A 13,528-nucleotide genomic window follows, 5' to 3' on the forward strand; every position below is an offset into this window, starting at 1 on the left:
CCACTGCACTCCAGCCTGGACAACAGAGCGAGACTCCGTCTCAAAAAAAAAAAAAAAATTTCCCTAACAAAGATGGGTTTGTTTAGAGTCCTACTTTTGACTAAATAGCTGAGATTCACTTTTATGTAAAGTCATTGTATAGCCGTATTAATTTGGGTGCCTTTAAAAATGGTATAAAGCAGTGTTTCTCAAGTGTAGTCTGTTAGCCACCTATATTGGAGAGTTGGGAGGAGAGAGTCTCTATCTTGAATTTATGGGAAAAATTCTAAAATACTTTTTATAATGAAGGACAACATCATAACTCCCTAATAAAATGTGCATGTATATATTTAAATTTGCTGTCATTGACCCTGCACCTATAAAATCCAGTCCTGGGGGCTGGCATTCTTACTGCTTGCTGAAGGCCAGATGATTTATAGATTCCAGAATATCTCCGTGTGGATTTTGGTGAGAATTACTGCACTGAAAAGAATGACAGTATTGCAGTTATACATGAGGGTTTTGGTACTTTATGTTTATATAGTGACTCTGAATTTAAAGCTATGCAATGTCTTCTTTTTTGAAAGGATATAATTGACACTGGCAAAACAATGCAGACTTTGCTTTCCTTGGTCAGGCAGTATAATCCAAAGATGGTCAAGGTCGCAAGGTATGTATGACATTTTGACATAGAATATTTTCCTCATTTGAAGGGGGATTAAGTGATTGCTTCTTTGTAAGGATAAATGTTTTCAGCTGTCATTTTATCTTCAAAAAGTAATGTAATCTCATATAAGACTTAAGATATAATCCTTTTAAATAATTTTGTCATGTGTTAATAAAGCTCATATTTACAGTCACTTCCTTGCCTAATATTAACATTTGGTTTTTCAGCATGCTAATTATATCAGTTTGTCCTGAGTAGCATGGCAGAGGATTTTGGGCTCCCTTACAAAATTAAGAATAAGGATTCCAAAGGGGGTGAGGAAGTGATAGGAAAGGGTGGGCCCTGAAGATCTGGACCTCCTGGAATTGAGTGATGTATGCTGCATCTTCTTTGTGTCTGTAGTGAAATTTTATAATGCCTGCTTCCTTTTTTATTAAGTCAGCCTCACCTCCTCATCTTACCTATGCTGTTTGACTTTTGCTTTTATAGTTCTACCTGTGTTTATTTCTCATTTTAGTTTCATCTCTCAGCAACTCTGGGGTGGCATTATTATTCCCACTTTTCAGATAAGGTTACTGAGGCCTAGGGAGTTGCCCAAAGGTACAGAGCTAGTCAGCTATAGAGATGAGATTTGAACCCAGGTAACCTGACTCACAGTTTATGCTTTTGCTACCTTAAGTTTTTAATAGAGTGACATCAAACAAACATTTAAGAATATGTTTTTCTTTTCCTTTTACAATTTCATTAAAAACATTAAGTCTCCGATCAATCTGCAGTTTTTATGTAGGGGTCAGGTAATGTTCTAACTTCTGTTTTTTTCCAAAGTGATTAACAGGTTTTTATAAGCCCTTTTTAAAAAATCACGGTGTCTGTCGAGCATCTTTGAATCAGAGTAAGCCTTCTAGTGAGTCATATGTCAGCAGTTTGACTGTATGGGCTTTTCTAATATCCAGTTCAAGTGTTTATCAGTGAGTTTTTCTTTTAAATAGATTTGGGACAGGTACTATGAGAGTATATAAGTGATACATTATAGGACACTAAGTAGTATCCTATGAAATGGCAAAAACCGCAATCGCTTTTGCACCAACCTAATAGAAACTAATCAGTGCACTTGCTTATTTTTCTACATGCTCTTTAGGGTTTTAAATGTCAACCTACTGTGGCATAGACTTTAATCCTCTGGGTATTCTTTTGTTGTTCTTTCCTGGTGTATGCTGTGGAATTGAGATAGACTGGTTCGTGAGCGAGATTTTGTGTTGCCACAGGTAGGACATGCTCAAAGAATACTTGAGTCATTTCTTGACCCAAGTCATCTATTCACCATAGTTTTGTAGCACTGATCTTGCATACATTTCATGTATCTTCCTTGAACTCCATGTCAGTGCTGCTTATATGATACTCAGAAATTAAACACTAAGGAATAAGATTGTCAGGTAGGATTGAGTTTTGGAGGGTCACAAATCTTGTAATGTCTAATATTTCCACTCTCCCTGCTGAGAATTAGTTTTGGCTTCCTTGGAGATGATATCGCCTCTGTTGAGAATAAGTGGCCTACTGTTATCACACCACTGCACTCCAGCGTGGGTGACAGAGTGACACCCTGTCTCAAAAAAAAAAAAAAATGCGTGGCCTAGATGACTTCTAAGGTTCTTCCCACCCAGTTCCAGTTTTCATGTTCTAGGCAGAGCAGTAAAGTGAGAAACACATGGACTTGGGAGTTTAGTCTGGCATTTCACTGCCACTTAATCTGAGCGACTATTCCATATTTAATCTCTCTGAATGGATTTACTCATCTTTAAAGGGGAATGATTATTAACATCTTTTTCTCAGGGAAACTGAGTCAAGGAGATAATATATTTGAAAATCTTTTTTTTTTTTTTTTTTTTTTGAGACGGAGTCTTACTCTGTCACCCAGGCTGGAGTGCAGTGGCGCGATCTCGGCTCACTGCAAGCTCCACCTCCCGGGTTCGCGCCATTCTTCTGCCTCAGTCTCTCCGAGTAGCTGGGACTACAGGCGCCCGCCACCACACCCGGCTAATTTTTTTTGTATTTTTAGTAGAGACAGAGTTTCACTGTGGTCTCAATCTCCTGACCTCGTGATCTGCCCGCCTCGGCCTCCCAAAGTGCTGGGATTACAAGCGTGAGCCACCGCGCCCGGCCTTGAAAATCTTTTTAACTGCAAAGCACTGTTTCACTGTTGGTTATAATGTGATTGTGATCTCATTGTAGTGAGCAGCTGCTTAATTGCGTTTTAGAATGTAGGGAAGATAGTAAGATTTTTCACACATTATATATGTAGCTGGTTCTGGAACTATAAACATACTCCTCTTTTACGGAGATCTGAGTCACGTACCATAAAATTCACTCTTTTAAAGTTGTACAATCCAGTGGTTTTTGATATATTCAGAGTCGTGCATCTGCTACCACTATTTCATTTTGGAACCCAAAGAAACCTTGTACCCATTAGCAGTCATTCTCCCTTCTCCCAGCCCCTGGCAACTACTAATCTACTTTCTACAGAAAGTCCATACAGATTTGTGTATAATGGACATTCCATATAAATGGACTCATGCAATATCCTGTCTTCTTTCACTTAGCATAGTGTTTTCAAGGTTCATCCAGGTTGGGGCATGTATCAGTACTTCATCCCTTGTTTTGGCTGAATAATATTTCATTGTACAGATATATCACATTTTGCTTATCTATCTGTTGGCGAACATTTGAGTTTCTACCTGTTGGCTTTTATGAATAATGTTGATTTGAATGTGTACAAGTATGAATACCTGTTTTCAGGTCTCTTGAGTATATAATTGCTAGGTCATATAGTAACTCTGTTTAACATTTTGAGGAATTGCCTGACTATTTAACAAGGTATATGTACTATTTTATACCAGTTACATATGAGGGTTCCAATATCTCCACATCCTTGACAACACTTGTTACTGTCCTTTTTATTGTAGCCATCCTAGTGGCTGTGATGTGGTATCTCATTGTGGTTTTGATTTGTGTTTCTCTGATGCTGATGATGTTGAACATGTTTTCATCTGCTTGTTGGCCATTTACGTATATCTTCTTAAGAGCGGTTACCCATTTACAGTATGGAAAATGCTTCAGATGCAACTGTAGTCATGCCTTAGAGATGGAGCTTTATTAAACATTCAGATCTCTAGGTATATGAAGTGCTGAGTTCTCTTGAACTCCTAATACAGATTGCACTGAGCGTAATGATATCTTTTCTGGAGCATTCCTGAGTTCAGGTAGAGAGAAGGGTTTTTGCTGTGATTGGCTTATTATGTTCTTTCTAAATGGAAATAGAATTGAAGTGTCTCCTCTATCCATTTATTGGAAGAGTCATGAGGGACATGATTAGATGATCCCTTGGAGTCTCCGGCTTAGGTCAGTGGTTAGCTACTTAGGCTGCACATTTGAATCACCTGAGAGTTAAAAAAAAACCCAGGATAACTTCTGCCTGTGTCTCATCTCCAGCAATTCTGATGTAATTGGTCAGGGCTGTGGCCCGAGTAGCTGAGTTCTGTTTTTTTAAAGCTCCCAGGTGATTCTGATGTGCAGTCCAGGTTGAGATCACTTTGGGCCCTTTCCAGCTCTTTAAACATATATATTTATCTAGGAAGGTATGAAAGCATAAGTTTTCTTGAGACTGCCTTTAACATCTATAAAGACTTTCAAAGCAGCTTCTATAGTTTTTTTTAAATGGCTGAATATTTTTCAACAGGCAGCATTTGGGTTATAAAATTAGCTTTTGGTAGAGTTGACTTATACCACCTCCAGCTTTTGTTCTCAAAAATAATTACTGGTTCTTTTGGCACACTAGTTGTTTTAGCCTAAAGTTCTTCTTTGTAAGCCAGTTATTAAAAGTTGTGATGCAGCCAGGGCGAAGTGGTACACACCTGTAGTCCCAGCTACTCGGAAGGCTGAGGTGGGAGGATCGCTAGAGCCCAAGAAGTCAAGGCTGCAGTGAACTGTGATTACACCACTGCACTGCAGCCTGGGCCACAGAGCGAGACTCATCTCTTTAAAAAAAAGAATGTTGTGAGGCTGGGCACGGTGGCTCACGCCTGTGATCCCAGCACTTTAGGAGGCCGAGGTGGATGGATCACCTGAGGTTGGGAGTTCGGGACCAGCCTGACCAACATGGAGAAACCCTGTCTCTACTAAAAAAAATACAAAATTAGCCGGGCGTGGTGGCGCATGCCTGTAATCCCAGCTACTTGGGAGGCTGAGGCAGGAGAATCGCTTGAACCTGGGAAGCAGAGGTTGTGGTGAGTTGGGCGAGCCATTGCACTCCAGCCTGGGCAACAAGAGCAAAACTCCATCTCAAAAAAAAAAAAAAGAAAAGAAAAGAATGTTGTGGCCAGGCGCGGTGGCTCACGCCTGTAATCCCAGCACTTTGGGAGACCGAGGTGGGCAGATCATGAGGTCCAGGAGATCAAGACCATCCTGGCTAACACAGTGAAACCCCATCTCTACTAAATACAAAAAAAAATTAGCCAGGCATGCTGGTGGGTGCCTGTAGTCCCAGCTACTCAGGAGGCTGAGGCAGGAGAATGGTGTGAACCCGGGAGGCGGAGCTTGCAGTGGGCGGAGATCATGCCACTGCACTCCAGCCTGGGCAACAGAGCGAGATTCTGTCTAAAAAAAAAAAAAAAAGAAATGAATGTTGTGAAAAAGGTGATGCTCACCTCTCTCACACCCTTTTACAGTTTAGGGATTGTATTTCCAAGGTTTCTGGACTGAGAGCCCCTTTCATCTTTGCTCATTGACACTCTGTACCCATTCATTCTCTTATTAGCTCCCCTTCAATGGACACATGGGTAGTCAGGGTGCAGGTCTCAGAACTGCCCTTCAGGTTCCAGGTGATCAACCAAGGGCCTTGTCTGTGGTGTCAACTCATTGCTGCCCTTTCCTATTAATCCCCATAATTTAGCTCTCCATTTCATAGTCTTTCCTTGGGTGTGTTAAAAGTGACCATGGTACACTCAGCACGGATGAAATGAAATAGTGTTTAGAAACATTAATCTTCTCTTTTGTAATGCCCTGTAGTCTCTCTGTATGTTATATGTCACATTTTGTAATTAACAGCTTGCTGGTGAAAAGGACCCCACGAAGTGTTGGATATAAGCCAGACTGTAAGTGAATTCCTTTTTTGTCAATCATTTAACCACCTTTAACCTAAGAGTTTTGTGTGCAATGGCTTATAATTGCTTAGAGAATATTTGTAGAGAGGCACATTTGCCAGTATTAGATTTGAAAGTGATGTTTTCTTTATCTAAATGATGAATTATGATTCTTTTTAGTTGTTGGATTTGAAATTCCAGACAAGTTTGTTGTAGGATATGCCCTTGACTATAATGAATACTTCAGGGATTTGAATGTAAGTAATTGCTTCTTTTTCTCACTCATTTTTCAAAACCCGCATAAAAATTTAGGAAAGAGAATTGTTTTCTCCTTCCAGCACCTCATAATTTGAACAGACTGATGGTTCCCATTAGTCACATAAAGCTGTAGTCTAGTACAGACGTCCTTAGAACTGGAACCTGGCCAGGCTAGGGTGACACTTCTTGTTGGCTGAAATAGTTGAACAGCTTTAATATACAATAATTGTTGTATTATTATTTCAGATGATAAATGTGGTCATAAGTAAGGAATAAATGATCGAGTTTAGTCTTTTAATTCACTGTCTTTTGAATACCTGCCTCTTACTCTGGAGGCAGAAGTCCCATGGATGTGTTTATGAACATAGTTGAGGAAGATTTAGGAAGACTGCAACAGCACACTACCTAAAGCAGGTTTTTCACTCCATCTTTTTTTGCCACTTACACTGGCCTCCCACTTTGATATGCTTAAAATTCTCTCCTTGATTTGTCTTTCAAAACTACATATTGAGGCTGGTTGCGGTGGCTCACGCCTGTAATCCTAGCACTTTGGGAGGCCAAGGCAGGCAGATCACCTGAGGTCAGGAGTTCGAGACCAGCCTGGCAAACATGATAAAACCCCACCTTTACTAAAAATACAAAAATTAGCCGGGTGTAGTGGTGCGTGCCTGTAATCCCAGCTACCTGGGAGGCTGAGGCAGGAGAATCACTGGAACCCGGGAGGCAGAGGCTGCAGTGAGCCAAAATCACGCCACTGCACTCCAGCCTGGGTGACATAGCAAGACTCTGTCTCAAAAACAAAACAAAACAAAAAAACAAAAAACTGCATATTAAGACAAGAAACAGACAGGGCGCGGTGGCTCACGCCTGTAATCCCAGCACTTTGGGAGGCTGAGGCAGGTGGATCACGAGGTCAGGAGATCGAGACCATCCTGGCTAACACGGTGAAACCCCATCTCTACTAAAAAATACGAAAAATTAGCCGGGCGTGGTGGCGGGCGCCTGTAGTCCCAGCTACTCGGGAGGCTGAGACAGGAGAATGGCATGAACCCAGGAGGCAGAGCTTGCAGTGAGCCGAGATCGTGCCACTGCACTCCAGTCTGGGTGACAGAGCGAGACTCTGTCTCAAAAAAAAAAAAAAAAAGACAAGAAACAAATTAAACTAATGTGTTAGACTACTGCTTTGTTTTCAAAAGATACACTCCCCAAAAGTTACTGATCTAAAATACAGTAGTACTATCTCTGTTTGTTTAGTAAGAACCCTGACAACTAATAGTGTTCTTATATGTAAAATGCTGTTCTTGCCTTTCATTTCAGAATATATTTTTTAAATGTGAATTTCTGGATTTTTTTTATAGCATGTTTGTGTCATTAGTGAAACTGGAAAAGCAAAATACAAAGCCTAAGATGAGAGTTCAAGTTGAGTTTGGAAACATCTGGAGTCCTATTGACATCGCCAGTAAAATTATCAATGTTCTAGTTCTGTGGCCATCTGCTTAGTAGAGCTTTTTGCATGTATCTTCTAAGAATTTTATCTGTTTTGTACTTTAGAAATGTCAGTTGCTGCATTCCTAAACTGTTTATTTGCACTATGAGCCTATAGACTATCAGTTCCCTTTGGGTGGATTGTTGTTTAACTTGTAAATGAAAAAATTATCTTAAACCACACCACTATTGAGTGAAACATTGAACTCGTATCTGTAAGAAATAAAGAGAAGATATATTAGTTTTTTAATTGGTATTTTAATTTTTATATATGCAGGAAAGAACAGAAGTGATTGAATATTGTTAATTATACCACCGTGTGTTTAGAAAAGTAAGAAGCAGTCAATTTTCACATCAAAGACAGCATATAAGAAGTTTTGTTCTGTCCTGGAATTATTTTAGTAGTGTTTCAGTAGTGTTAACTGTATTTTCCAACTTGTTCAAATAATTACCGGTGAATCTTTGTCAGCAGTTCCTTTTAAATGCAAATCAATAAATTCCCAAAAATTTACCGCTTTATGAATTCTTCAATTTAAAAATCCTTAAAATAAGGCCTGTCTCTTTAAAAAAAACTATGCATAGTTATCATTTCTCTACAAATTAACCTAGTTTAGTTTTCTGTTGGTTCCATTTTCCTTGTTTGTTAAGTTTTAGTAGCTAGTTTAATTGTAATCTTAATGATTATGTGGTAGAATGGGTTGGTGGAGCTACAAAAATTCCTAGCTACTTGAGAGACATTAAATTTCAGACACATGCTACACTTTATATTACATTTTACTATGCTAAAATAACACGGCTTTCTTTTGGAATTCTGTTCAGTTTTTCAGATTGTAATCTCAGCTACATCTCAACAGATTGTTCTCAGATATGTCCTATTACCTTCTTTGTGTAGACAGTGCTTTATTGACTAAGAACAATGACAACAACACCTTTTGTTTTCTGGGAGCAGGAGAAAAGTTTTAAGCCAAAACTCTTAATTGTTTATCTGCTCCACGTGAGGTTTGAACTATCAACCTTAGGAGCCATCTAGCTTACACATGTTCCTTAAAAAGTTTGCTGTAGGCCGGGCACAGTGGTTCGTACCTGTAGTCCCAGCACTTTTGGGAGCCCAGGGTGGGGGATCACTTGAGCTCAGGAGTTCAAGACCAGCCTGAGCGCAACATGGCAAGACGCCATCTCTACACAAATACAAAAAAAAAAAAAAAAAGCTGGGTGTGGTGGTGCACAACTGTAGTCCCAGCTACTTGGGAGGCTGAGGTGGGAGGATTGCTTGAGCTTGGGAGGTCAAGGCTGCAGTGAGCCTTGACAGTGCCACTACACTCCAGCCTGGGCGACAGAGTGAGACCCTGTCTCAAAAAAAAAGAGTTTGCTGTAATTCCCAGCAACAAAGTAGGAGACTCAAACTAAATAATTTTCTATAGTCCTAGAACTTCTTAGTTTACAAAACATTTTTACTTCTGTTATCTCATTTGATGTTCATACCCATGTAAGGTTGAGGTAGGTGTTACCACATGTGAGTGCAATATCCAGAACTCCTGAATCCCCTTCTCCTAAAATGTCAGCCTGCTGAGGTCCACTTGGCTACCCTCTTGAATACTGCATCCAGCTTCCCACTGCTGAACCTCTTTACTCTTTTTTTTTTTCAGTTGCACTTACCACCTTCTAGTAAGTTGAACCATATGAAATTACCATTTTTGTAGGTAAAAAATGGCCGGTGATAGGCAGTTTGGCGCTGTGTAACCTAATAACATGTTATATAATTTACATGAATGACACAAGTGGTGGGTTGCTATGTCCTGGAGGAGTCAGCTTCAGACTCTAGCTAAATGATTGTATAACCTTGCAGCTCTCCCCGAAGTGAGGAGGCAATGTTGAAAGTCCCATGTCTTGTCAGAACCAGGGAGGCAGATGAGAAACTGCCTTATGGCAGCTCCCACAACATAGGCAGGTGGGTGACAAATGGCCTTGGGACAGCTTCTTCCCAAGACTGGTTATGCTACAGTGTTCCTGGGAGGATCACATGGCGTTCCTCCAAGATGGGTGAGACTGCTGTTGACCTTGTCTATGTGGCCTATGCAGAGACATTCATGGCAGAGCTGTTCCCTTAGAAGCATCTACTAAATTGATCTTTTCCTTTCTTACTTACTGTCTGTCTCTCTTAGTAGGCTGTCAGCTCCGTGAGTGCAGGACCTTGCCAGTCCTGGTCACTGCTATATCCCCAGCACGTACAAGAGTGCCTGGAAAATTGTAGTGCTCAATAAATATTTGTTGGATAAATGATAGAATGATAGGAAGTTAAAAAGCAATTAAAATACTTGAAAATTATAATGTCTGTATTACCTAGAAAGAAGCAAAACATTTTTCAGGTTAAGCAAAAAAAAAAAAAAAAACTTACTAAGGATAGCTAACATGTATTGAATTCTATATGCAATGGAATGATACTTAGCGCCTTTGAATCCTTACAATAACCCTATAAGGTAGGTTGTTTGGGTTTTTTTAATTGTCCCAACTTTACAGATGAAGAAGTGTAGGTCCAGAGAGGTCACATAATTTGCCCGGGATCACACAGCTAGTAAGTAGCAGATGAGGAATTTGAACCCAGGCAGTTGTATTCCACCATCTGCCCTCTTAGTTCATTGCCACTTAACCTATAGTGCCCAGCTCTTGTGTAGAAATTAATACACTGATAACATAGAGGAAAACATTAAGCTCGTTGAATGTAATAAGTCCGGATGACTTGTACATTAAACACAGCTTTTTGAGGTCACAGCTGATCTCTAAGAATGTAAACTGATTTCCTCTGGCACTAGAAAGCATTTTCAAAGACTGTTAAGAGAGTTTCTCCAACATTCTCTTCAGACTTTTCTGCTGGCTTATTTTATGATCCTGTGGACAGCTTCAGACAAAATAACTTTCTGGTATGAAGGATTGTATTTACTCTGCTTTTTGTTTTTTGGGTTTTTTGTTTTGTTTTGTTTTGTTTTTGAGACAGTGCCTTGCTCTGCTGCTGCCCAGGCTGAGTGCAATGGCATGATCTCAGCTCACTGCAACCTCTGCCTCCCTGGGCTCAGGCCAGGTGTATGCTACCACTCTCAGCTAATTTTTAATTTTTTTTTTTTAGAGATACGGTCCCATTATGTTTCCCAGGCTGGTCTCAGAACTCCTGGGCTCAGGCAGTCCTCCCGCCATGGCCTCCCACAGTGCTGGGATTATAGGCATCAGCCACCATGCTCAGCTTGTTCTGCCATTTTCAAATGTGAATTTTATAGACACTTTAAACCACTTGAAAGAGTGATGATGTTTTAATGGTTTTCATTATTATTTGCAACTTTAAGCATTAAACACTGCCAAATAAGTTTCAAGTTTTCTCTTTACCCAATATGGATGTACTTCATAATGGACTTCCTCATCATGATTAATGAGTGAGGTGACATTCAAGCTTGGTAGCTTTTCAGTAGAACTTCCTTTCCCAACATTTTTTCTTTTCCTTTAATTATGGCAATATCTGAGAGCTCTGAACATAAGTCAAAGGTTTGATTATTTTTCATGTGGCTTCCTCTGCTTGGAAGTTTCTGCCCCACATCTTCCCGTTGCCCCCTGTGTCCTCTTGTCATGCCCCTGCTCTTTTTTGAGTGTGTCTATTTTCTGGCACTACAAGACACAATAGGCTCATCTTGTGTTTTCCCTACCCTGACCCAGAATCAGCCATTACTTCAAGGAGCCCTGGTTCCATTATTGGAGAATGCTATTAGAAACCAGGATCTGGTGCTAGGCATGCTCATTTCTATTGGAGTGTCATGCAAACAATTTGTAAATTGTTTGTAGGTCCTCCCAGTGGATAGGATTAGGAAATAAAACGTGCATACTAACCATGCATACACACACATCTACATCTATTTCTGTGTCTGTCTGTATACATATTAAAATAAACATGAGTTGATAACTAATGTTTCTGCTGTAATCCACAGCCTTCATCCTAGCCTGCCCCTCTTCTTCTTTTTAGCTTTTTCAACAGTGGGAAATGTGGCTCTTGTTATGTACACTTTATTCACTTATTTGTTTGACCCTAGTATCATAAAGTAGTTCCATATGCATGTAACAGATTGACTAGAGTCCATTATTTGTGGACAGATCTTTTTGTCCGAAGCGTTAGAGCGGGGGTGTCCAATCTTTTGGCTTCCCTGGGCCACACTAGAAAAAGAAGAATTGTCTTGGGCCACACGTAAAATACACTAACACTAACGATAGCTGATAAGCTAAAAAAAAAAAAAAAAAAAAAAAAATTTCATGATGTTTTAAGAAAGTTTACTAATTTGTGTTGGGCCCCCCGTTTAAAGCCATCCCGGATCGCAGGTTGGACAAGCTTGCCTTACAGTATCCAGTCAAAATAATGTTTTCCAAAATTACTTATTTTCTTCTTGATCCCTTTCAGTGTGGCCGTCATTTATAATGCAGTTTGGTTCATTAGTGTTTTTATTACAAATACACCCTCAGCCTTCATATCCCAGTTTTAATGAATTATTACGGTGAAACATAATAAGAGTCAGAGCTATACAGAAAGGTCTACTCAGAGGTGCTTTGTTCCCTCCTATTCTGTTCCCACTACTCCTACTTTCCACTGACCCTGTGAGCATCATATTTATTTTTAATGGCAGTTACATTTTTACCAAGTGCTTACTATCTGTAGGCACTTGGTGTGTATTGCTTCTTTTGGTGTTCACAGCAACCTCTTGAAGTAAGCACTATTATTAACCCCCCTCTTTCTTTTTCTTTCTTTCTTTCTTTCTTTCTTTCTTTCTTTCTTTCTTTCTCTTTTCTTTTTCTTTCTCTTTCTTTTTCTTTCTTTCTCTTTCTTTCTTTCTTTCTTTCTTTCTTTCTTTCTTTCTTTCTTTCTTTCTTTCTTTTCTCTTTCTTTCTCTTTCTTTCTTTCTTTTTTTCTTGACAGTCTCACTCTGTTGCCCAGGCAGGAGTGCAGTGGTGCAATCTCGGCTCACTGCAACCTCTGCCTCCCACGTTCAGGTGATTCTCCTGCCTCAGCCTCCCGAGTAGCTGCGAGTACAGGCACAAGCCACCACGCCCGGCTAATTTTTGTATTTTTAGTAGGGACGGGGTTTTGCCATGTTGGCCAGGGTGGTCTCGAACTCTTGACCTCAGGGGATCTGCCCGCCTCGACCTCCCAAAGTGCTGGGATTACAGGCATGAACCACTGCACCTGGCTATTATCCCCATTTTTTAGATGAGAAAGCTGAATCTCAGAGAGCATAAGAAGCTTGTCTAGAGTGACATCTCTGATGCATAACCAGTACTCAAACCTATTTTTCTGACACCAAGGCCTGTGTATAAACTGCAAAGGGGCTGTTTGGCACCTACTTTCCTAAAGTTGTCCGATCCCTTCTCTGTCTGGGTCTTCCTGAAGCTTGGCACTTCTGAAGTCACCTCTCTGAAAACATTCTGGTAACTGTTAAATCCCTTGTTCTAGCTATTCATGTGTTCTGTGTGGTTAAACAAGGTTCACAATGGGCCACCTGGCCTTTGGAACTTGGGTGAAGAGGCTGCCTTCAGTTGATCCTCCCCACCCCCATTTTCAAAACATGGGTTTACATGTGTTATTTGTAAATTAGGAAACATAACCATGTTTTGAGCCTTCATAGAAAACAAACGTCTGGGGTCATACAGGTTAAAAGGAGCAACCAAATTCAGCACTATCATTGTTCTATTCAGTAGACAATTCTGGGGCCTTCCTGTGTCTCGGGTTCTGTACTAGTTTCAGGACTTTGGGATAAATACAAACTATCCCTGCCCTCAGGGGGCTTAAGGTCAGGTGTACAAGTGACTCTAATGTGAGGCAAGGCTGGATTCAGTGCTGGAAGAGGAGGGCATATCTAATGCTGTGGGATTTCAAAGAGGAAATGATCAGAATGAGAAGGGAGGGATGGGCCATTCCAGGAGAAGCTTCAAGGAAAAGCAACATTTAAAATGAGACTTTGGAGAGTGAGGGAAATTT

At 40.3% G+C, this 13,528-nt stretch overlaps 1 protein-coding gene across 5 annotated transcripts in view; it reads left to right on the forward strand.

Annotated features, from left to right (window-relative positions):
- HPRT1 (hypoxanthine phosphoribosyltransferase 1) overlaps nt 1-13,528 on the forward strand; it is a 68,427-nt gene that overhangs the window by 33,859 nt on the left and 21,040 nt on the right. For 3 of the 5 annotated variants that reach the window (XM_063635052.1, XM_063635051.1, XM_063635053.1), the window contains 3 exons: nt 567-649; nt 5,747-5,793; nt 5,962-6,038. In XM_063635052.1, coding sequence (XP_063491122.1) covers nt 567-649; nt 5,747-5,793; nt 5,962-6,038 — 207 coding nt within the window. Of the gene's footprint in view, nt 1-566; nt 650-5,746; nt 5,794-5,961; nt 6,039-7,397; nt 8,036-13,528 lie in introns of those variants that run through there. The other 2 variants (XM_055267641.2, XM_055267640.2) reach the window with 1 other exon arrangement.

Source organism: Symphalangus syndactylus, chromosome X (genome assembly GCF_028878055.3).
Source record: "Symphalangus syndactylus isolate Jambi chromosome X, NHGRI_mSymSyn1-v2.1_pri, whole genome shotgun sequence".
Taxonomy (NCBI): Eukaryota; Metazoa; Chordata; class Mammalia; order Primates; family Hylobatidae; genus Symphalangus; species Symphalangus syndactylus.